Source organism: Sabethes cyaneus, chromosome 3, assembly GCF_943734655.1.
Source record: "Sabethes cyaneus chromosome 3, idSabCyanKW18_F2, whole genome shotgun sequence".
Lineage (NCBI taxonomy): Eukaryota > Metazoa > Arthropoda > Insecta > Diptera > Culicidae > Sabethes > Sabethes cyaneus.
In genome coordinates, this window is record NC_071355.1 from 53,892,318 (window position 1) to 53,916,172 (window position 23,855).

The window sequence follows — 23,855 nt, forward strand, 5'->3', positions numbered from 1 at the left end:
TTTTTGATGACACAGGGGTCACTCAAATCAGTCGTAATGCCTCGCCCAGCAAACCACAAATCGTATAATAATGTGTGAAAATCATCTTAAATATCGCTAAACAAACTCGAAATCGTACATAAAGCTTAATAAAGCGCACCCTAGTTTACATTTATTCGTACAAAATGATAGTAACTGATTCACATACGATTTTCGTCATAGAATTGTATAGCATTATGGAAGTAATAATGTTGAATCAGATTTCATCGTATACAAATACTTATGAATGTGAATTGTTATCATATAATTTGCAGTACGTATATCGCCTCCAAAACAGTACGCATATGCTGGTTTCGTGCATCGAATGCGATTTTTCTAGATATATATCGGTACATATATCATATTTGTTACTTTGTTATACGTACGAAAATGTTTGCTGGGCGTGCATTTTGTAGTTCCGAACGATTTCCGGTTTAAATCTTGTGGTAATTTCCAGAAAATGGTTTTTATTGCCACATATTTTGCATTTTGTGATGCGCAGGAATGGCCAGAGAAGGAATGGCTACAGAAGGATACGATGTTCGATCCGATTAAATGCAGTTTTTATGTCAGTGTAAACTACATCAGCTTGTGCTTTTTCTTCAAGTTGTGCGATGAAAAAGGAGATGAAATCGAGCAGGTTTATAGAAACCGATTGGCCAGCCATAAACCCATGCTCTTTGTACCGTTGAGAATTGTAGTGCCAACAAAAATTTCAAAACGTTAGCAAGCCGCTGACAAACTGATAATACCTCTGTAGTTCCTAACATTCCGACGATCGCCACTCTTACGAACAGTAAACGTTTCAAGATACATACTCGGAAAATTACCTTGTGTAAAGAACTTGTCCACACTTGAGCACGTGCCTTATTTGTAAAATTTTATGTAAAACAAAATAACTTATGTATTCCAGAAGTGCGCTGTTTTTAATTAAATCAGCTACTATTTTTGCGATGGGTAAATTAATTTCAAGCCTAATTCAAGCTCAATTGTAAGTTCGAATTCGAATTAGCCTGCTCAGTTGGTTTCGAGGTACGATACTGGTCTAACAAGCCAGTCGTCATATGTTCGAATTTCGGCTAGGCGGTGCTGCTAGATAGAGTCAGTAGGATTGTAACCCCATAACCGTCCTGTACTCTAATAGCCGGCTGTGAAGTCTGTCGATAAAGAAGGGTTAAGTCTAAGAAAGGAACGTGCTAAGAGGAACGTGCTGCTCGAGCCAAAGATGCTGATAAGTCTAAGAAAGACGTTTAAGCCCAAGGCTTTGCTTTGCTTTTTTGTAAGTTCGAATTCAATTCCAATTTCATATCCAATCTCAACACCGATTTCAAATCCAATTTTAAGTCTAGTTTCATGTCCAAATCCAAATATAGAGTAGGGCGGGGCATAAGTGCGATGTTTGAAGTTGTCATCAATTTTCGTGAGATATAAAGAAGGACAACAACATAATATATTTTATAGTGATGCAGTAACTCAATGCCTTCACATTCAACTATAAATCATCTGCGGTAATAGTGTTTTGCAAATTAAATTCTTCTTTCTTCTGATCAAGTGCAGATTCGCACTTTTACCCCACTAGCGGGGCAAAAGTTCGAATACCGCGGGGCAAAAGTTCGAAGCTAGAATCCATGAAATTAGCCCAGCAGTAGCTAACAAAACCATATTATCTTCAATCTGCGGTATGTTTCGGTAAGGAATATTCTCAATCTGCACCTTTTCTATTTTGCGCTGGTGTATTGCAGCCTCCGTTAGATCGAAACTTTTCCAAACCTTTGTTTTTTGTTTCATCAGCGGAAACACATTGTTTTTCTTCAGCCAACATTTGTAGAGCACACAGTTTTCTGCAGATCTTTCATTTCTAGTATCTGTTATATAGTGCCTAAAGCTGTATATAATTAGCTATACATTTTTGTCTCGTCCATGAATCGTACTTTTGCCCCGTCCGTGAATCGAACTTTTACCCCGCTAGGCACTTGACGGGGTTAAATTAAATTACGGAAAAGCGAAATATATTTTGTAAATTATTTAAGCGGTATTTTCAAAACAGATATCTGAGTGATGTAAAACGCTGCTACAAATTTTCAACAAATAATATCCAACAACAACAAATAATACAAATAATATGTTGATATCGTATTTGCCGTATAACGAAAAATTACATCTAAACCGCCCTAAAATAACATTTGCACATAACTCAGCAACTATGCTGCGTAAGCAACCAAAGTTTACGTTAGATTCAAGCTGTCAAAGTAGTCACCCATCCATGCCAATGTAGAAAATTAGCTTGGAATCTGCACCGATAAATCATTGAATCGCACTTTTACCAGCATCGCACTTTTACCCCTCCTTACTCTACGGATGTATTCAACTACGGGATTTTCTAAGACAAATTCTTGGATTAACATTTGGATGTTTTTTGAGCCAAACTAGACATTCCGATATACCTGTTGTATTAAGGTTAGTAAAAACAAATAAGGTTAGTAAACTTAACTTGCAAAAAGTTGCGTGTATTTCCATAGCTACATAGCTACAGCATAACATTTCCATTACAACCGTTCCGCTGCTTCAGAAGCTGAAGTCTATGAGCCTCGAAGCGATGATTTTGCACTAAACTAAACGGGGTTGACCCTATTCAATTCTCTGGACTTCTTTACACAAAATACTTAGGTTTTTATATTTTGTTTTCTCGAAGCCTGACTTGATATAGTCCAAAAAGGGTAAAAAATGTTAAAAATAGAGAAAAATGAGCAAAATTTATTTATTTATTTATTTATTTATTATGAATTATATTCATCTGACTAAGTCTTAATGAAACATATAGCACAAGTCAACAAATTAATATTATCCAGTCAGTTCTCTTCATTTTTTGCACAAATTTTCCGGTAGATTCGACAAACTCGAACAGTCCTTTAGCCTGCGTGAATGTCCGGATACATGCCGCCAAACGTGGTTCGATGAAACTCGGTATGCAATAGCGCTGCGGTGCGTAAATGTCTTTGCGATGCACGAAAGTTTAGTTTTGTCTGTAAGGTCGGTGAATCAATGTCATGGTTAAGTATTTTTGCCACTTGCGTTGCCTGTTGAACTTTGCGGCGCCGTTCCAAAGTGTCTAAGTCTAGCAGGCAACATCGTTCTTGATACGGCGGATGAATCTTCTTTGAATGCGCTCGATTCTTAAAATCCGGGTGAGCTGATAGGGCTGCCAGATCATACTTGCATTTTCAAGCACAGGACGGACTAACGCACAGTATAACGATTTTAGGCAGTGAGAATCCTTGAAATCTCTCCCAATTTTGGCAATAAACCCAAGCTGTCGAGATGCTTTCGAAATAATAGCAGAATAGTGAAGGTTAAACGTATGTTTGGAGTCGAGTACGGTGCCGAGGTCACTAACGAGATCCACCCTCCGGAGAGTACTCCCGTCTATGTTATAGTCGAAGATAATTGGGCTCTGGATGCGGTGAAATGTGATTACCTCACATTTTCCTGTGCTTACAATCAAGTAGTTCAACTTGCACCAGTTCACGAAGACTTCTAATAATTCTTGCAGCTGGAGATAATCGTCGATGGAACGCACGGGAAGAAACAATTTAAGGTCGTCAGCGTAAATAAGTGCGCATCCGGCTTCAAGCAGTGTAGTCACGTCGTTGAAATAGAATGAAGAGCAAAGGTCCCATGTTGCTTCCTTGGGGGACACCAGATTTATTGGTGAACACACACGAAACTGCAGATTCAAGTTTAACTTGCAAGACTCTGTCGCTCAAATATGAACTAATCCACGACAACAGCCGCTGTGAGGTCCCCAGTCGCTGAAGTTTTCGTGGAAGGATACGGTGTTCGATACGGTCAAATGCAGCTTTCAGGTCAGTGTATACTGCGTGCACTTATGCTTTTTCCTCAAGTATCACAATGCACGTGGAAGCGAAATCGAGTAGGTTAGTTGAGACCGATCGCCTAGGCATAAACCCGTGCTGGTCGAAGGATATATAGTTCTTCGTACGATTGAGAATTTCGCTGCTTACGATAATTTCAAAAAGCTTGGAGCCAGCAGACAAGCTTGTGATACCTCTGTAGTTCCGTACATTTCGGCGATCACTACTCTTATGGACGGGGAACATCGGGCCCCGCGGAGAAGGATCGCTCAGGGATGGAAAAAAATCGCTTCTGGCGATCACGATCATAGAAGCGATCAGATTCAGATTCATTGATTCATCGTATGAATCACAATGCAAACGACATGTGTGACCTTTTTTCTCGCAGCTAGGTAAGATGTAACACTGTGATCGACTGCTGAGACTGTTTAGAGAACAAAATCTTGTGATCAGCGCTAAAGATTCACTGTTTGTCATGATCTGTACGGATCGTAATCTGTGCGATTTTGTCAAAATCACTGATCTTCCATCCCTGGGATCGCTTCAACTTACGATCAACTTCAACAACCATTATTGGGGTAATTTCAAAGGTGTCGAGGTCAATTAGTCCTTCTGGAACGTTTACCGAAGCCGATTTAGCTTCAGCGAACGTATCGGCGAACACAGAGGAGAAAAAAGATGCATTTCACAGGAGTCCATAACGGAACGCGCCTCGGAGCCGTCAAGATAAACATTAGCAGGAATAGAAGCACTTTTGCGTTTCGAGTTGACAAAACTCCAAAAACCTTTTGGTTCCTTCGCAGGTCAGTTTGTACACGGAGAACATAAGACTTGCATAGGGAAGCGTTGAGCTGGCGATATTCGTCACTAGTCCGTTTGAATTCACGTTTCGATTCTGCGGATCTACGTTGTCGATGCTTACGAAGATAAGCGTTACGTGCTCGTTTGGGGCACTTCCCGATGACAAACAGGAAATCAGTGGGCACCATGCGATTCTCCGGAAAATTTTACATAAGATCGCCTACATTTTATCAGCCTGCAGGTCGTATCTTAATTGCGTCCGTTTTTTCAACTCGTTTTTGCCCATAGTGCGAATGGTATACGATAAGGCTGAACCTACGCAATTGCGTAGGTTGCTAAATTTAGCAAATATTTATTGCAATGGGTAGAATACATTGGTTTTGTTATCTCGAGCGATAAAATTTATGTTGAAAAATGGAAATGAGCACAAACTGGACAAACGGGATAGAAAAAGAATTAAAATGGCAAGTAAAAAAGAGAAGAAAACGCGTTACAGAAGAAAGGACAAAGATAAAAGGATGGAGAGAGGAAAATGGTAGAGGAAAAGGAAACAAACGAGACAAAAAACGAGAAGATTGGACCTAAAAAGACGAAACTACAAACTAGTATATAAAAAAAGCGAAAGCGGGACAGAAAAAGGAAAAAATGAAGAGAAAAAGTCAAAATAAGTGATAGAACGGAACAGTAGAAAACAAAACGGAATAGAAAAGGAGTTCAAAAGCGAAAAAAATACAAATGAGAACCGAAAATATGAAAAAGTCGAAACGTAACAGAAGATGGCAAAAAAGAGCCTGAAATCAAGGAAAAACAAAAAACGACGAAAAACGGAATAGAGCAAAGGACTCAGAAAAAGAGCAAAAAACCGGAACAAGAAACAAGGAAAAAAGGAACAGAGAAAGAGGAAACAGCGGGCTGAAAAAACGAAAGAGAAATGTGGCAAAAAAAGGAAGAGGGAACAGAAAACACGATAAACAAAAATAGAAAAAAAGAATAGCGAGAGAAAACAGAAAACCGATTAAAAAGACGAGGAAAGCGGGAAAAATTAAAGGAAGAAAACGTAAAAATGAGTCATAAAAAGACAAAACAGGAAAAACAAAACAAAAAGCAGGCAAAAAGCAAAGATCAAATCAAAACGAGTGCAATACATGTGGAAAAAATGGGCTAATACTAAGAAAAAATGGACCGTAAACTAAGAAAAACGGTATAATTAAACAGGAAATGCTGGACAGAAAAAAGGAAAATGAAAGAACACGAGGAAAAACAGAAGGAAAGTTAGAGCAAAAACCAAGAACACGGTACATAAAAGGGAAAAAACGAAACAAAAAGTGGAAAAACGAAACTGAAAAAAGAAAAAGGGAGCAAGAAAGAGGTGAAATGTGCGAGAGAACAAAACGAAAAATGTCAATTCCATATTCTAGATCAAAAACAGACACTGATAAAGCTTGCAAGTCGCAGGCGAAATATGTATCTGTCGCAAATAAATATACATGGTAGAGTTTAATTTTTTTTTATTTTAATTTCAGACACCATTCTATATTCGTGACTAATGGAAATTCGTGTCTAATTTCGTGTCACATTTATCACGGCAATAAAAGTGGTTGACAGTTACTAGACCAATTGCCACTATTTCTGTTAATTTTTTTGTGTATATCGAAATTTAAAAATTTCTTTCAAGACAGCTAGATTAAAGTGTTTCATGGGAAAATGGGGTATGAAATTGTCGTCAACGAATAATGTTTACAAATATCTGCTGCCGGCACAGAAACTTGGCCGAACACCTTCCCACCATGGCGTGTAATTAGTTCAGTTCAGGTCAGTCGCAATTTAGTGAGTTTCTTTTATTTGTTGGTTATTTTTCGTCCCTTTGTTTTCTATTTCTCGGTTACCTCTTCTTCCATTATTGGCAATGATCGTAAAAGGTAGAATATTTAACAAAAAATACAAATTTTCGCTAAATTTAAAAAAGTGAAATTTTGTTTACGAAAAAATCGTTTCATTTCTGCAACTGACGTACATTCTTACGAATGTAATTGAAATACATCGAGTGAAAACGAGTGCAAAATTTCATGCTAACGCCTTTGAGCGAAATATTTTCATGGGGTTTGTATCTTCGACAAGAAAGATTACACATTCTGAAAGAAAGCACAAAATGCTGCCAATTACATAGGCAATATTTCAATCTCAGTAAACGCTGTCGATATATTGCAACACTGCTCATTAGAGTAAACTCTCTTTACTATTCTGTTGGTTTCTTTCTCTCAGAAGAACTCAATAATAAAATATCACACCGGCTCGTAAAAAATAACGTTAACCTTTTCGGGAAACTATTCACTGCATGTAGCGCACTCATGATTTTTGCTACTGAAAGAAATTTTCAGCCGTTTCCGTAAAGTTAATGAAAATCCGTAGATACGAACACTTGCTCCGTTCGTCCGTAGAACTACGAATAAATATGTAGATTTAGTATCACTGTTGCTAAGGCACACGCAACGTTGCCCTTTTGACCGTAGTTGAAATGGCGGAAAATTCCGGCAACCGTTGCTACAATCTCATTAATATTAAGTTTCTGTAGCCACTCTGCCAAAAAACTTAGTAACTCCAAGACTATAGTCACCAAAATGCATGGTAACTATAGCTTGTTTTAAAACTTGACAGACACTACCATGCGGTATCGAAATCCGTACAGCTTCGAAATCCGTACACTTAATACAATTTGCTTGATTATATGTATTAAAAAGTCTAAATGCAAAATATTAATAACAGGCCTAGACCCGTGGTTTATTAGCATTACGTCAATGTCAAAATATAGGTAGTAGGCCATCAAATACAAGTAATAAAAATTAAAACGTTAATGCCTATCAGATTTCTTTTTAAATTGGCTGTGTTGTTAGCAATTTGCTAAGAAAATAACTACCAATAAAATGAAGTGTAAAGCGCACTTGAAGTGATTTTCCTATTTAAAATCCCGAAAATCAATTTGAACTAAAGGTGTTTATCGTTCTACAGCTTAATTTCATTCGTTATGGCATTGAAATAATATTTATTCATCATAATTAGTACTGTACGGATTTTGATTCAGTTTTACTAGTTGAATCTAAATCCGTACACCTATGCAGTATCCTTAGTGATCCAACTTTATTCTATGTTTTGCCAAACAAAATGGAAATAACTAAAGCTAAATATATGTCGATAAACTGGAAGATGGCAATTACGATAATACATGGTGGATAATCCCTTAATAAAAGCATCGAGATAGTTTAAGTTCCGGTCACTACGATAAGAGCTACTATATTGAATTGGTACTCTCGTTTTACCGGAGTCTTTTCTGCAATTTTTCAGCTTTCCGTATAATTTGCAACAAAAATCAAGGAAAAATGTTATATATTGTTTATAAGTGAAGTTAATTTACTCTAAAATGTTAAAAAAGTTTGTTTCTAAGCCTAATATTTCCTGAGGCATAAGGAAAAGAATGTAAAAACATTTAACACAAACGAGGTTTTGTTACAAGTGGGATGGATAGAGGCAATATTTAATCAGTACCAAACCTGATATTTTAACTTTCCGACCGAAAATGAACAATTACCCATAATTAAAAACAAAAAGATTGATTCCTTGTAGTGTTCCTACTGTGCGTGTGAACGACTCTTAGATGAGCAGGACTAAAATACAATGCGTCAATTATCGAGAAAAGCATATTTTATAAAGCAATTAGTCAAATAAAGAAAAACAACTTAGCCACAAACTTTAAACTCATTTCGATCAAGCTTACACGGATTTAAATTCAAAATTATGTGGACTTTGATTGATTTTTAACAAGGTGTACGGATTTTGAGTCACAGGTGTACGGATTTTGAATCAGGCATAAAAAAGTGTACGGATTTTGAATCAAGAGATGCACATTTTGATCTCGTTTTTTTATAACTAGGATTAATTTTAGCTTCCTGTTATTCCAAATAACGTTAAAATGAGCATTATACTGTCAAAAGAAAATATGACGAATTGCTTATTACAATATCATAATTTTATATTGACCATTTAAAATTGTCTAGCTCTTAGGTGTACGGATTTCGATACGGCACGGTATATCAAAACAGAGCTTGCATTAAAGCTATCAAAATTAGGTAATAATTGGAAAACGACAAGTCTTGAGTCACAAACGCAGATTTGACGCAAATCGAATTGTGTTTCATCATTTAAAATATTTAAAGAGTGGAATTCATAGCGTATTGTAGAAGTATCGAATTGTAGCATACACTTCAGTGGAACGAGAAATAATACCTCAATTAACTCAATAACTCAATTGAACTCCTTTAAATGAAAGGGAAAGGGAGAAAGCGTGGACCTCCCGTATCAAAATCTTTCTATATAGATGTTGATTTACTTACAGTCGTTGGGAGTATCTTTGCTAATAAAAGTTAAATAATACTCCTGATCCTCGGAGATGAACTAATGGCATTTAGATCAGAAGCCAGGCTGCAATTAGCCAAGGAAATAGCGCCTTATTTCGCTCTCTGAAAAATATTACTTTAAACAATGTGATAGTTGAAAATAAAAGCGTGTGGTTCAATGCTTACCTAAAATTACAGTTGTAAGATCAGGAATTGAAAATTATATGACCTTGCACTGGAGTATTTGCAGGTATGGCCACGTGGAGCTGCTAGATAGGGGCTTGAGATGACTAGATCTATATTGAGCGCTTTTTCCTTCTCCATTTCATACCCGTAATCAGAGAGAACACATAATAAAGAATAAAATTTATGTGGCATGTTTGGAATGTGCAAGCAATATCAGTCATTGTAATATTCGATGCCTGAATCAGTTCCAAATCATTTTATCAGAAATTGGCCATTTAACATACAAAACTGCTTTCAAAATTTATTATATGCAAATCCTTATATTTCAAGTTTGGTTAAACAGTTTCTTTTGTTTAACAATTATAGTTAGGTAGAAAAGAAGTGTTTAATCGCTCATAACTAAGTTCTAAACTCTCATAAAAGCTCTCGGCGATAACGAATTTAGCTCAAATTGTGTATCGACCAATAGTGCAATTTCCACTCAATATCCTAGCGTACGTGCATCGCACTTTTCAGCATTTCCCAGCAGCGTAATAAAACCGGTGACGATGTTCGGATAGATACAACTATCCTTTAAAATTCGTCGCTCGTTAGTTTGTCTACTCGACTAGAATGTATAGAAGGCTTCTAGTCGGTAGTAGTCGGAATCACATCACAACTCGACCGTACTGGAAAGCTGCTGTGGGATTTTCGCAGCAATTGCTAGTAGTGTACCCATTCGGTGACACAACAGTATGGTAACTTTTGGCGTCAGTCCAGCACTGCACTCGGAGTCAAGCAAACGAGACGAGCGCGCAAATCTGAATGTGGCTCTGTGCGAAGTTGATGTCGCGCAGCCCCCCGATGGTCAGGGTTATTAAGGCTTCAAACGGATCCTGCTCGGTTTGCTGCCGGCCGTCGTCGTCTTTCCCCCGGGGTGTTGCTCGGTACAAATGGCACATCAGTGCAATCTAGGATTTCGGTTCGCTGCGATAGCCATCCCCGCCATCCGGTACATATCTATTCGCGCAAAACGAGAATTTTCATGTAGGTTAAAGATGCTTTCCCTGTTAGACACATTGTGGGGTTCGCCTTCCATTAGGAACTGCTGGCGAAACGACTCTATGCTTCTGACATTCGGCCCACACCCACGCTTTCACTCTCCTTCGGTCTGCTGGAAACAAAGTGGTGTGTGGTTTGCCCCGTACACTCGTAAAAGTGACGTTATTTTTTTTGGCGGAAGCCGTGAATCTGCCCGGACATAGACGAGGTCATAAAGGCAAAGGCTAATTTCGGACGAGAAACAACTCACGGCCTAGCGAGATTTTTGGAGGGGAAGATTTTATTGCGCCATTTCTTTTTTTTTATAGAACCATGCTTACAGCAGGAATTGTCTGCAGCGTGTTTGGCATAAAATGGATCTTTGATAGCCTTTAAGGATCAATCAGGACAGCGGAATGTATCCGATACGGCTGCTGCTGCTGCTGCTGGGGTGTAACATTTATAATCCAGGATTTGTTGTCAAGTATCTTGTCTTAAATCTTAAATCGGGACATTCGGACCGTCGTAAAACGTCTTGTCGGGTAACGATAGAAAAATAGCATGGCCGAAGAAATTCCAATTTTATTCTATTGGATTGAAGCGAGCATACTGTGTCTAAACAAAATTTTCAAAATTTCTGGAATGTTTCAAAAATTATTTTGTACGGATTTCCCTCCATGCCTGGTAAATTATTCTGATTTTTCGAACAGTTTTATTCCATTCGACCTCACTGTGCACTTGCGTGTGTATGTCATAGAAACGTTAGAACAAAGTAGAACAACGATCCCAACATTGCAGAACGATAAAACAATAACGCCACCGTAAAGATCATTTAATAGCGGAAAGTTGTTTGCGTCCACTTCCGAGCGCTTTCGCTGGCTGGCTGCAACGACTTGAGCTGCTTCAGACATTGCGGATTCAGACGGCTTAATCAACTGTTCTGTTCGTCGCAATGCCACTCCAACGAACGAAGTTCAGCTCCCGGCTTCGGCCACAGTTCATCTAGCAAACGCACATTTCGGTTCCAAGCATCGAGCATCAGGACACAATGACCCGTACACTGCGAGTCCCACTGGGGCATTAGTTGGAGACCGGGCAGAATTCATAATTATAAATTACGCTCGCTAACAAGCGTTAACAACCGGCGAATGTTCGCCCGAGCGGAGTTCAGTGGGAAAAGTTTTTGATGAAAACGGCAGTCAGCTCAGCGCCAGAGCATATATTGAAAGGGTTAAAACTTTTCGTCTGACCCGCTCGGTGGGAGGAACTTTTCCCCGCAGCGCTTCTAGTTTGCTACCGATGATGCTGTGAGTTCTGTGCGAGAAAAAAAATCAGTGGCCTTTGGGTATCTTCGTGGGGTGGTAGCTCATGAAGATGTTGATGGCGGCGGTATTATGCTGATGGACAAGAATTAAATTTTCTATTCGTTGGAATTTTCCCAGACAGGCCCCGGTACGGTAGCCTTTCGTGGAAGAGCAAGGACGCGCTACTACAGCCGAGAGCGAGCTGTGGTCATTCCAGTTTTTTTTCCTTTCCTTGCTACTGGGTGCTTGGTGATGAAAACTGAGCGGCGAAATCCTTTGTTCACCGTTTGCGCGATTAGCCAGCTAGTATGTTGCGCGTCTCGGGAAATGAATTTTAAATTCAGATAATCATAATTCAAATGCAAATCACTTTAGCGAGTAGTTTAACGAGCGCAAACGATGTTGTATGACACAATGGATCGTTGTCGTTGTCTTTCTAGCTCATTTGCTCCTGGCGTCGGTTTGAAATATTGAGAAACTGGAAACGGATGATGTTTACAAAGTTATTTTCTTTTAGGGGAGGAAGCATTTGAACATGACAAGAAATATTCTGATGAAATATTCGTTTGACCAAACAGAGGTCACATTACAATTGGGAAATAATTATAATTATTAAGTTGAGTAAAAAAGGAACAAATATCCTCGATTGCAAGAGAAAATAACGTGATTCAAAGTTGAACAATAATGAACAGTCTAGACTTTGTATTGCCAATATCCAAGACAGAGACAGAGACAGACAGAGATTAGCCTAAAATGTCAGAAAATTAAACACCCAAAAACCGCTGTCTCAACCAGTGGATAAACGTTCGAAATTACTGAGCGATCTGAACGCAAACAGCTATGGTTAAGAATTCAATATTTACTACACAGTAAAACCCATTTTTATCATACGATTGATTGCGAGCTTTCAAACCAGCGATATTTGGTTAGTGGAAATATAAATTTCCATGTTAATTGACATGTTTAATGATCCAATACTCATGAAAACACGAACGTATAGTGTTCGCAAACCCACAAACATCGTGTGCTTTTAATACAAATATGCACTGTCAATTTTCATTAATGATTCCGCCAGTCAAGAACATTGCTATTAACTAACCGATTTAGCAAATTATTGAATCGAATTTAAAAATGTGCATGGTTATATAAAACTATTTTACCATTTTTATAATGGTAGTTTTTATATTCGACAAAGGAAACAGTAGAAGAGAGGAATGAAACAAAGGTGTGTATAGAATCCAGACACAGTGGAACAAGACATGAAGGTAAACCCTTACGTAAGGGAATGTCATAGAAGCAAGGCTCATTAAGTATGTGTACCGTTCCTCTTTACCAAAGCTGGGGAACACGCTGTTCGAACCAAGGTATAATCGGTGGGTAGTCACTTGGGAGAGGCTGTTAGAGTCATTAGGATCTTGAATATTGCCTTGTTTACTGATGTACACCTGAATATTACTTTGTTTACTGATTCGGCCAATCCCGGAGTGCAACTATGGGCAGTCTACCTAAGTTAAACTAAGCTTTTGTAAATTCGTTGCAATGCTCTTTGAAGTCATTTTTCTCTATGATTTCTTAACTTCTCAACCACGTAACGGTGACGTTCTGACTATAATGAAGCCAGCCAGACTTGCCAGACTTTACTGAAGAAAATCCGTAGATTTGCCATCTAGGGTTTTTTATAATTATCCAAATTTAGGCTGAATGATTTCCGAATTTCACGAAATTTCACGAAATTTCACATGAAAAATTCTAAAGAAAATTCGAAAGTCCCAAGTTCTGATGCCCTTAGAAATGCAAGACTGCCTTCCAACCAGGAGTCCACTCTTCAGAAGCTTTTTATAACCTCTTGAAGAGTCAGGCCATAAAATCAAGTAGGTTTGTAATGCTCTGCTGAAAGCAGCAATAAAACCGACTGCGTTTCCGCTGCTTGACGGCAACCGCCATAATTTAATGAAGCATAAAGCTTGCTACGTAAGCTTCATCACCCATATTCATATATAGCCGTGAGCAAAAAAGTAAAAGTTTTATTGTCAGGTCAACCAGATCAATTTGATTCATAATAACCATAATAAAATATTCGTAAGAATAAATAAAAAAATCAGCAGTTTCAGTAGTTGTGCAGCATATGCGCATTAAATTTTATCGTGCATTTGAAACCTTTGAATCAATTTGAAAACTGGTTGTTTACTGATACTAACTTGGTGTAAACAAAATAATATATTCGATCAGTCAACCTTAGTTTCTAGCAAAATCATGCTAGCTGCATTCTGACCTGAAAACCGATTAATAATAACTTCCTTTCGGTAAATCGCAGTTTGCTTTGACGAATTGTTGCGACTAAAAAAAGCTAAAAAACGGCAATACGGGCTCATATAAAAAAATATTTCGGTATTGAACTTTATCCTTCTTCATAATAGCGGCAATAAATCAGCTTAGTCAGGGTGTTACCATATTAATAGCACCATAAAACTGACAGATTTTTTACGGTTTGACAAGCAACCCACGCAACCAACTAGTTTTATCGTGGTATTATAAGCAACCACAATAAATTAGCTTTATAAACAGTTTTATTATGGTTGCATAGCAAGCTATATGTAGTTCTTGACTTGTATCATCTTGCCCAACACCATGATAAGGCTAGAGGAATTAATTGAAACTGCGATGAAATTTTTATAAAACTCAAATAAAGCTAAGCGGCATTAGAATTGTTACCTCGAGCTTGCTCGTTACAGCAACATTGTAACTCGAAGCTAACCGGGCGGTTCTCATTCGCCAATTCATTATCACTTAGGGACAAAAATTTTACGATAAAGTTATTTGTTATTCTAGAGTTAAGGTCGGAAAATTCAACTTTCTTAAACATTATAATAAATAGCATCCCAAAGTAAACATTCTTTTGAGAAAATGTTAGTAAATTTTCTTAGTTGTCAAGAAAAAATATCAGAAAAAAAATTTCACAAAATTTTTAAAACGCTGTCGAAAAGTCGAATAAACTACATTTGAATTCTTTAATAATTTTTAAATTTTTTCTTATTTGCCAATTCAATATCTTCTAATAACAAAAATTGCACATGTTACGTAATTTTTTGTTCGTGAATGTGCAAAGTCCAAATTACTGCCAACTGCAAAGAATCGCCCAAGTCTTGCTTGTTAACCAACTGCAGACGACCGACTATGATCAGAAGTCAGGTCATTGAACGCGGTCGAAATATAAACAATACCGACCGGTCCTTCTGGAATTTCTCCATATCGTCTTTTAGCCTCTTTTCAGCTATTTGGTTTCAATTTCTATCGCCTTTTGTGGCATTTTTGGTAGCTCATGATGGCGTCTTTTTGTCGCCATATACAGTTTTTTTTTCATTTCTTGTCGCTGTTTTGACGTTTTTTATCGTCTTCATAGCCTTTTTTTGCATTTTTAATAATCTTCTCGAGTTTTCTCTTGTGGTTTAAGCTATTTTTGTCGTGGCTTTGCCGTTATTTGGGAGTTTTTTTATAATTTTTTCGTCGTCTTTTCGCTGTCATTTCGCCACCTTGCCGTTGTCTTTTTGCTGTATTTTCGAAGTCTTTGTCATGCCTCTATCCAATTTCTGTCAGCTTTTCATAATCTTTTTGTGATCCTTCCATTTTCTTTTCGCCGTCTGCCCATCGTTTTTTTACATCTGATTTTCGTATTTTTTGTCAGGGTTTTCGGCAGTTTTTGTCGTCTTTTTTCTGGTTGCTTTAATGTCTTCTCGTCATCATTTTGCCGTCTTTTTCTCGTTGTCATCCCTTCATCGTCTTTAGTCGACGATTCGCCGTTTTTTGTTGTCTATTTGTCACTTTTTTGCCAGATTTTCGTCGTCTTGTTTATAAAAATATTATTTTTATTGCTTTATTGTTGTACTTGCGTCGTCTTTCTGTCGTATATTCGTTATCGTTTCGTCGCGTTTGTATGTTTTGTCGCCTTTTTGATACTTTAAAATGATACGTTTTTTTTTCGTTCATTATCGTGTTTTTTGTCGCTGTTTTGACGTCATTTCGGGGTGATTTCGATATTCTTTTATCACATTTTCGTATTACTTTCGCGTATTGTTGTCATCGTTTGTCGATCTCTTGTCAATTTTCCATCGTATTTGCTTCGTACTTTTGTCATCTTTTGATTGCCTTTTTATTGTTATGGCTATAGACGATCTTCTCTTTTATTTATTTATTTATTTATATATCTTCTCTTTTAGAACCTCAGGTCCACGTGCGAAATTCAACCATTTCAAGTTTTATTACTAGTTTTCAAGTTTTATTACTTACTAGCTAGCCCGACAAACTTCGTATTGCCACAAATTGAACTATGTTGTACATAAATCGTGAATTTCGGATGATCTTTGTCACAATCTCGAAAGTTTCTGAGGAGTTCAACCTTAGATGATTCATTTTGGCAGTTACGTAACTATGAAAGCATCCCAGGTAACCAATAAGCATCACCAATGCTATTTTGGCAAAATATACAGCTACTTTACTGCTAACCTTTTTATAGTGCTGACAATGCTAATTTGCAGCTGATTACCGAAATAAAGCGTGCCGAAGTGCCCCCCAGTGGCCGGCGCTTCCGACGGTGGGCACTCGCGGCCGTCTCGCCCTGACTGATCTAGTGTTACTGTTGGAAATTGCCAACGGGATCGAAGGGGTAAATTTTTCCGTGATAATAATCTCCCACAATAAATACACAATCGTTCAGTGGGATGATTATTATTCTCCTGTAAATAAACATGTACAGGAATCTTATAACTATTTGTATATAACTGTTTAACAATACACTCAAGTACTTTTTTTACACGGTTTGTTTTTTCGAATATTAAGAACGGGGCAACTTAAGGACCATTCATTTATTTATCAATACATTTGGGAGTGGCCCGACATTCGTCACGTATTTTGTAAATGGTCCCTAAGTTGCACCGTTCTTGAGTAATGGAAAAAAACAAACCGTGTAAAAAAAGACTTGAGTGTATTGATTTGGCAATATAATTTAGCATAGAACAAATGAATTTGTAGATGAAACTTACGTTTAGTCCCGCTTCGTGTTTCAGTCTGTATTAAAGCAATTCCAGCTGCTCGAGGGTTAGTCGTACTTAGCATTTAGAATTCACTAACTTTAGTTTTAGGTTTTTCACGATCCACATGGATACGCTTTTACATCTAGAGTAGTTAGGTTTTAATTATGTAATACATTTTGTTGCAGGTGTATTTTACCGATAAGATAGATGATATGTAAGCCTTGGTATAAACTGTATATAAACTTTATTGCAACTGCCTCTATCACCTTGGACTTTAAATAATTTAGGTGCACTAACTTATTATTTAGAGGTAGCTACCAGACACTAACTTTGCAGACTCAAGTAGTTGCAGCGGTAACTGTTATTTTTGATCATTTGCTGACTCACTTCACTGACAGCGACAACTGTCAGCCTTCAACGAATGCGCAGGATGTCACTGCGATTCCCTATAAAAAGTCCCCTTCTGATGTTGCTCTACAGTGGCGGCGCGCTGACGTGAGGCGCGTCAACAGTTACTATAGATAGTTTTTGTGGTCTTATTGTTGACTAATGTTTTATAGTTTTTTGATTAGTTTTTGAGTTACGCAAAAATTTCTGTTTTATTTGTATGAGAGTCCTTATCCCCCTACCACAGGGATGAGAGGTCTCTAACCATCATAAAATAAATTCAAGACTCCAAAATCCCTCTCATGCCAAATTTGGTTCCATTTGCTTGATTAGTTCTCTAGTTATGAGGAAATTTCTATTTCATTTGTATGAGAGCCCCCTCCTAATATGGGGTAAGGGTCATAATTCCCCTCCTAAAGCGGAATGGGGTCTCAATTCACCATAGAAAAACACCCACATACCAAATTTGGTTCTATTTGCTTGATTAGTTCTAGAGTTATGAAGAAATTTGTATTTCATTTGTATGGGAGCCCTCCCTCCCAAAAAGGAAAGGGGTCTTAATTCATCATAGAGAAAATTATTGCCTCCAAAAACCTTCACATGCCAAATTTGGTTCCATTTGCTTAATTAGTTCTCGAGTTATGAGGAAATTTGTATTTCATTTGTATGGGAGCCCCCCCCCCTCTTATATAGGGGTGGGGTCACAATTCCCACCCTAAAGAGGGGAGGGGTCTCAATTCACCACAGAAAAAAATCTTGTCTCCAAAAACACCCACATGCCAAATTTTGTTCCATTTGCTTGATTATTTCTCGAGTTATGCAGAAATTTGTGTTTCATTTGTATGGGAGCCCCCCCTCTTAGTGGGGGGAGAGGTCTCTAACCATCATAAGGAGCTTCTCCGGCCCCAAAAACTCATACATGAATATTTTCATGCCGATCGGTTAGGTTGTTTTTGATTCTATAAGGAACATACGGACAGACAGACAGACAGACAGAAATCCATTTTTATAGGTATAGATTTTGTTTTATTAATTCTAGTGACTAGCTTTCGGTGCACACCGGTCTAAAAGAGTGAAAAGAGGCACTATTTATCTACCATCTGTTGCTCATGGTTAACTATGATAAAAATAAAATTGAATACTTTTTTTTGTTGGGACACATAGACATAGTTTATTAAGCAAAATTGTAAAAAATATGAAGGCAAACAAATTTGCTGAAGAAACAAAGTTTCTATCTCTATCGGGTGCGAAGATATAAAGCATTTTCTTAGGAAGCTCCTTTAAAACTAGTTTTTCATATTTAGCTTTTGTTGGTTGCATCTTACAAGAACAAGTTGTTCTAATCAAAGCACTCAAAGGACACGTTTTTGTAGAAGACTGAAAGTCTCTGACTTGCTCACTGACTTGCTAAGTTATCAAATATTCAAGCTTTAATTTTTTTTAGCTTCACGAGCATATAGGATAAAATCGGGCAAGTGGATATATGAAATCAGTGTTTCACCTTGAAGCTTAGGTAAAGTACTACAAATCTGTATGGCATGCATATGTTTTATGAGCTTTGCGTACGCCATAAGCTTAATGCACGCACACTGTTAAACCATTTTATAAAACACAAATAAAAACAAGTGACTTTAAAGCTTCCATAAACTTATAGAACATTGCAAGCTTTGAAAACGAAAGGAAAACAATACGTTCACAAAAAGTTTGATAAAGATTGAAGTAATTCAAAAAAGCTAGTAAAACATATGCTCTTCGTACTGTAATATATAAGTTTAGTATAGTACTTACTTCATCCAAGCTTCCGCTTAATTTAAAAAAAAACCTAAAAATAAAAAATAAGAAAACTTATCCAATTTAATTCTACTATGTGTATTTTATTCAATGACAGATACCTATTTCGCCTACGACTTGCAGGCTTCGTCAGTGTCTGTTTTCGAACTACGTATCTGTCATTGAATAAAATACACATAGTAGAATTAAATTGGATAAGTTTTCTTATTTTTTATTTTTAGGTTTCGTATTCTACTAAGACGCTCCAAAAACTTCAGTTCCGCTTAATTGGTTTTGATGTACTATGCAGGTCTAACAAGCCAGTCGTCGTATATTCGAATCTCGACTAGGCGGCGCTGCTAGATAGAGCCGGTTTGTTATAGTAGCCCCGCAAGTGTCCTGTACTCTAAAAACCGGCTGTGAATTCTGTCGATAAAGAAGAGTCAAGTCTTAGAAAGGACGTTTAAGCCCAAATCTTTGCTTTGATGCAAGTTTCAAAGTGAAGTACTGAATCCATGTCTCCACTCGCCCCATTCTACTCCATTGGCTCGTGAAGTTAAGCAATACTAAAGCTTAAATAAACGATAACTTTGTGAGGAAAGGTCCTAGAGATTTGCCAAAGTGTGTTTTGAGTTTTTCGATAACTGTCTAAAACAAGGCATTGTTGTAAAATGCAACCAACAAAAGCTAAATATGAAAAACTAATTTTTAAACAACTTCCGAAGAAAATGTTCTATAACTCTGCACCCGATAGAGATAGAAATGCCATTTCTTAGGAAAAGTAATTTGCCTTTATATTTTCAATTACCTTGCCGAAGAAATTATGCCTCTATCTACTAACACAAAAAGTTATTTTTCATTTTTATCATAGTAAGGCATGACTAACTTTTGACACTTTCAGTTTATGGGAGACATACATACGAATAAAAGTGCTACAATAAAAGCAAAACACTCTAAGAACAAAAAATCCACTTTTCGCGTGGTTTAAACAGTGCGGTGTAAGGGCTTCAAACTACTGCAGCTGTTTCAAGTATCGAGTACACCAATTAATAATTTAAAGTTCCCAGGCAATAAGGTTCACGAAACTCTTTGGCAACTAGCTGATATGTAACCATATCCTTTAGAAGATACTCCCGCTGAATTGGTAGAGTGGTTATCACATAACGTTGCTTAATTGGAAATTTCTGTCTAGTAAAATGTATTACCTATCACTAATATTTAGCACACCAAATCGAAAAAATATTCATTAACTTTTGTAGGCTTTCATAATCAGCAACTAAACGGACAACCTTAAATAATTTAAGATCATCTACCTACACAATTCTACATCCGAGAGAATGTGCTGAACTTATATCGTTAAAGTGCAACGATAAAAGGAATGGTCCGAAATTGCTTTCTTGTAGGACACCAGATTTGCTTTAAAAACTTCGATACTCAGTATGGCCAAGCTTCACAGAAAGATGACGGTCTAACAGGAACTGAACAAACGACTTCGATACATCTAAGTATTGCACTGTAGTAAAAAATATGGAATGACCAACGCGATCAATAGCAGCTTTGATTTCGGTATACACGGTATACACGGTCAATTCGAGCACCATCCTCAATGTATTGGAAACAAATTGAGCTGAATTGCAAAATTGCAGATTGACTGATATAAATATCTTTTGAATTGACCGAAAAATGACATGTAGTGCAAATAAGTAATGAAATAATAATGACGCCGTTTATATCTATATAGTGATAATCTGAATCCAAAACCAATCAATCGTATGATTTTACATAAATCATTCTGAAAAAGGTGCATGAGAAGCGCTATCAAAGTATATAGAATCTTCCACCGGTAACATGCTCGCTAATTGCGTACACAAAATACTGTTATTCAAATAATTCATTATTAAACCGGCACCAATCCAGCCTCAACAACGCACGGTGTATTCTCTCTATCTCTCGCTTTTCGTCAGCAAAGTAATAAAAAACAAGTTTATCGAATGGATAATGCTAAACATTTTAAACATCGCTTCGCTTTCAATATTTCACCAACCAACGATGGAAAAACGACGACGACCTGGCGGTCCAGCCGCCCACACCAAAGGGGACTTTCCCCGGTCTCTGCCGTCATCCGAAGCCTTGCTTTGCTTGCTTTGATAAGCGACAACAGCGATGATTACAAAAACAATAAAGTAATAAAAGAAAATTAAATTCTACCAGAAAATGTGTTCATTCGGCGAAGCTGGGGAGCTCGTTTATTTTTTTCAGCTTTTTCAAACAAGCCCTCACGCTCCGCTATTTTCGCTTTTCCGACGCAGCACTGATGCGGTTGTCCCGAGTGCGAGTAACTGTGAAATATCCTTCCAAATTGAACTGATTTTCGACCCGTCAATTGCGAATAGAGGAAAATGTTTAAAATATGTACCACCTTCATGACCGAAATAAAAATTCTGCTTAATTATTAACGAGCACGCAAACAATTTCATTAATCGATTAAAATAACCATTCTGAAATTTATAACTGCATTCTGCTACGCCTTTTTTCATATACGACTCAGCTCGGGAGTTCCGCTCCTGCGACATTTTGGGGAGACAAACAAAGCATCATCGGAGGAAAAAAAAAATAACGATGCCACTTTTATAGGTCTTTTGACAATGCGTGTATGTGCCTCGCGGGGACCAGCCTGTTTGGCGAATTAAATGGTGAAAAATGGTGCGTTCGTCCTTCACCAACCAACCGGGTGCACCATTCCACCGCATCCTGGCTATCCATTTACGCTGCTGACCGCCCAGCCAGCATCAGTCTCTGCCTCGGCCTCTGCAGTCCGGATCGATCCGGTATTTACGTAGGTCCGTACTGCAGGCACCGCGTCAGCGATCCTACCTGTCAACTCGGTCCACAAGGGAGAGATTTGTTCGTCCTGCGATGGCACTGGTTGAAATGAAACTCCAATTTATCTGGCGTGGGTCGGTAAGCCGTAGGCGTTTTACGGCACAATTGTCATTTGATACCGAAGGTGACTTCCTTCGGTGCTTGGGCAATATTTAAAAAAAACTTACGAATTGAAAACATGAAACCTATTTAATATTTTCACTAATTGTTCTTCTTGTTCGTTCGAATACCTTTAATGGAGGAGCCGGATTACTACGGCCCACTGGCAGAAAGAATAAATGGAGGCGCTTGGTTTTTTGAGAAACTAGAATAATTCATAAATGAGTGGAATAATTTTCGACCGCATTTTTTGGCAAACGTTGTTAAAAGTTCAGTCCCGTTACTCAAATTTTCACTAAATGCAGTATATATTCGTACAATAAAGGGCAATCGATTTCAATTACAGCATATATAAAGCAAAATAAAACAATGGAACTTTCCGATGAATGAACCAATAAAATTTTCTGCGGGTAATAAAACAAGGGAATGGTTTTTACGATAAAATTATAATATAATTTATCTACGGTAAACATGGCTCTATATAGCAGGTTTATAAAATTTCCCTTCGATTGCTGGTGTGTATCTTCAATTAAATTTACAACATATGAGGTGAGATGGATGGTTTGTCAGCAATAAATTCATTGAAACCAATTATAGTATGTGGTTTTAATGATAGTAATAAATTTGAACACACAGCTTTTCCGCAAAATAGAGCTTCAGTTGTACTTTTAAACTATAATTCAAAACACAGGAATCATCCTCATGGTATCATCGCGTCGTCGGCTCAGTGTGATGTAGTTATTTTTTGTTTTTATAGTGCTTCTACATTAACAAAATACATAAGCAATTTTCCCCCGAAATCAATGACCGAAAACTGAATGAGTTCCCTTTCCATCTTCTCCCGCAGGACCAAGTGGTGCAGCACAACTCCAAGACCGGTGTGATAATGAGCAGCACAGCACTGGCGCTGCAAGCCGTCACCAGACACCAGGCCGGCAACTACACCTGTATTGCGTCCAACGTCGAAGGTGACGGCGAAAGTAACACCGTGGATCTGAAAGTTATGTGTAAGTATCGTTGATAGCACCTACCTACTAGTTCGAAAGCTTTTCCTCAATGGCAGCCATGATGAGGCAATCATGAACCGTTTCTACCTTCGTGTGACAACTCGCAGGACCATCGTCGTCTCGTGTAAGCCATAAACCGTTATTATGCACTATTGTTACGAAAACGCTCAATCTGATTACCGTTCGCTTTCTTTGAACGGGTATACAAATTGACATCTTATTTTCCAACTTACCTGTATATTTGCGTCCTCTCTATCGAGCCAACCGAACACCAAACGAAAGCACAGGGCTGAAGTGGGGAATAAAACAGCGAATCCGTTGACTGTCGGTGATGGGCTGCTGCCTCCTCCGGAGGTTGGTTTCCCCTGCCGAAGACGATGCGACAGAGTGTCGTGTGCTTTTTGCGTTTCCCTTTTTACCCAGCGCCAGCGCCAGCGCCAGCTCTTGATCCCGGGAGGTATTCTGTTATTTCATATTAAAAATGTATACACACAACATCATCAAGCACATTGCTCGATGACTGCAAATTGACTTTCAACAAGCTCGTATGCACGGTCGATAAGATGTAGTCGAATTCCTGTCACCCAGACTCGTGTGAACCGCACTTACCGCGGGATGTGAGCAAGGTAGTATCACACTGGAACAGGGCTGGTAAAAATAAATCAATTTCGGAAAATGTATTTACTGCTGTTTACAATCAAAAAATTATTTAATTTTTGATTTTACGCCAAATGTACAAAATAGGCGTGACACCCTCCGATTTGAGAATTTGGAAAAAAAAATTAATTCCAATATTACAGAAACATTTTTAGGCACAACCAATATGCTATGAATAGTTTTAATTTGTATGTAGTTATGTTACTTATAGACTTTGCGTTAACATAAGCTTACCGTTCTGGAAAAGAAATTTAAAATATACTGCATACATTAAAATGATCCTCGCGCTCAACAACTGACTACTGAATTGTTATCGTTCAACTTTACCTTTGATTGACTATGACACAAATAAGGCTACAGTCCAATTTTTTTTTCAAGAACAGCAAATTTAAAGACACCTATTAAAGAATTTGTGCTTACTAAAAAATACTACCAC

At 37.8% G+C, this 23,855-nt stretch overlaps 1 protein-coding gene across 1 annotated transcript in view; it reads left to right on the top strand.

The window, feature by feature from the left end:
- The window catches only part of LOC128739588 (synaptogenesis protein syg-2), a 407,709-nt gene that overhangs the window by 205,904 nt on the left and 177,950 nt on the right, over positions 1-23,855 (top strand). The window contains exon 10 of the mRNA XM_053835083.1: positions 22,603-22,762. Coding sequence (XP_053691058.1) covers positions 22,603-22,762 — 160 coding nt within the window. The remainder of the gene's footprint in view (positions 1-22,602; positions 22,763-23,855) is intronic.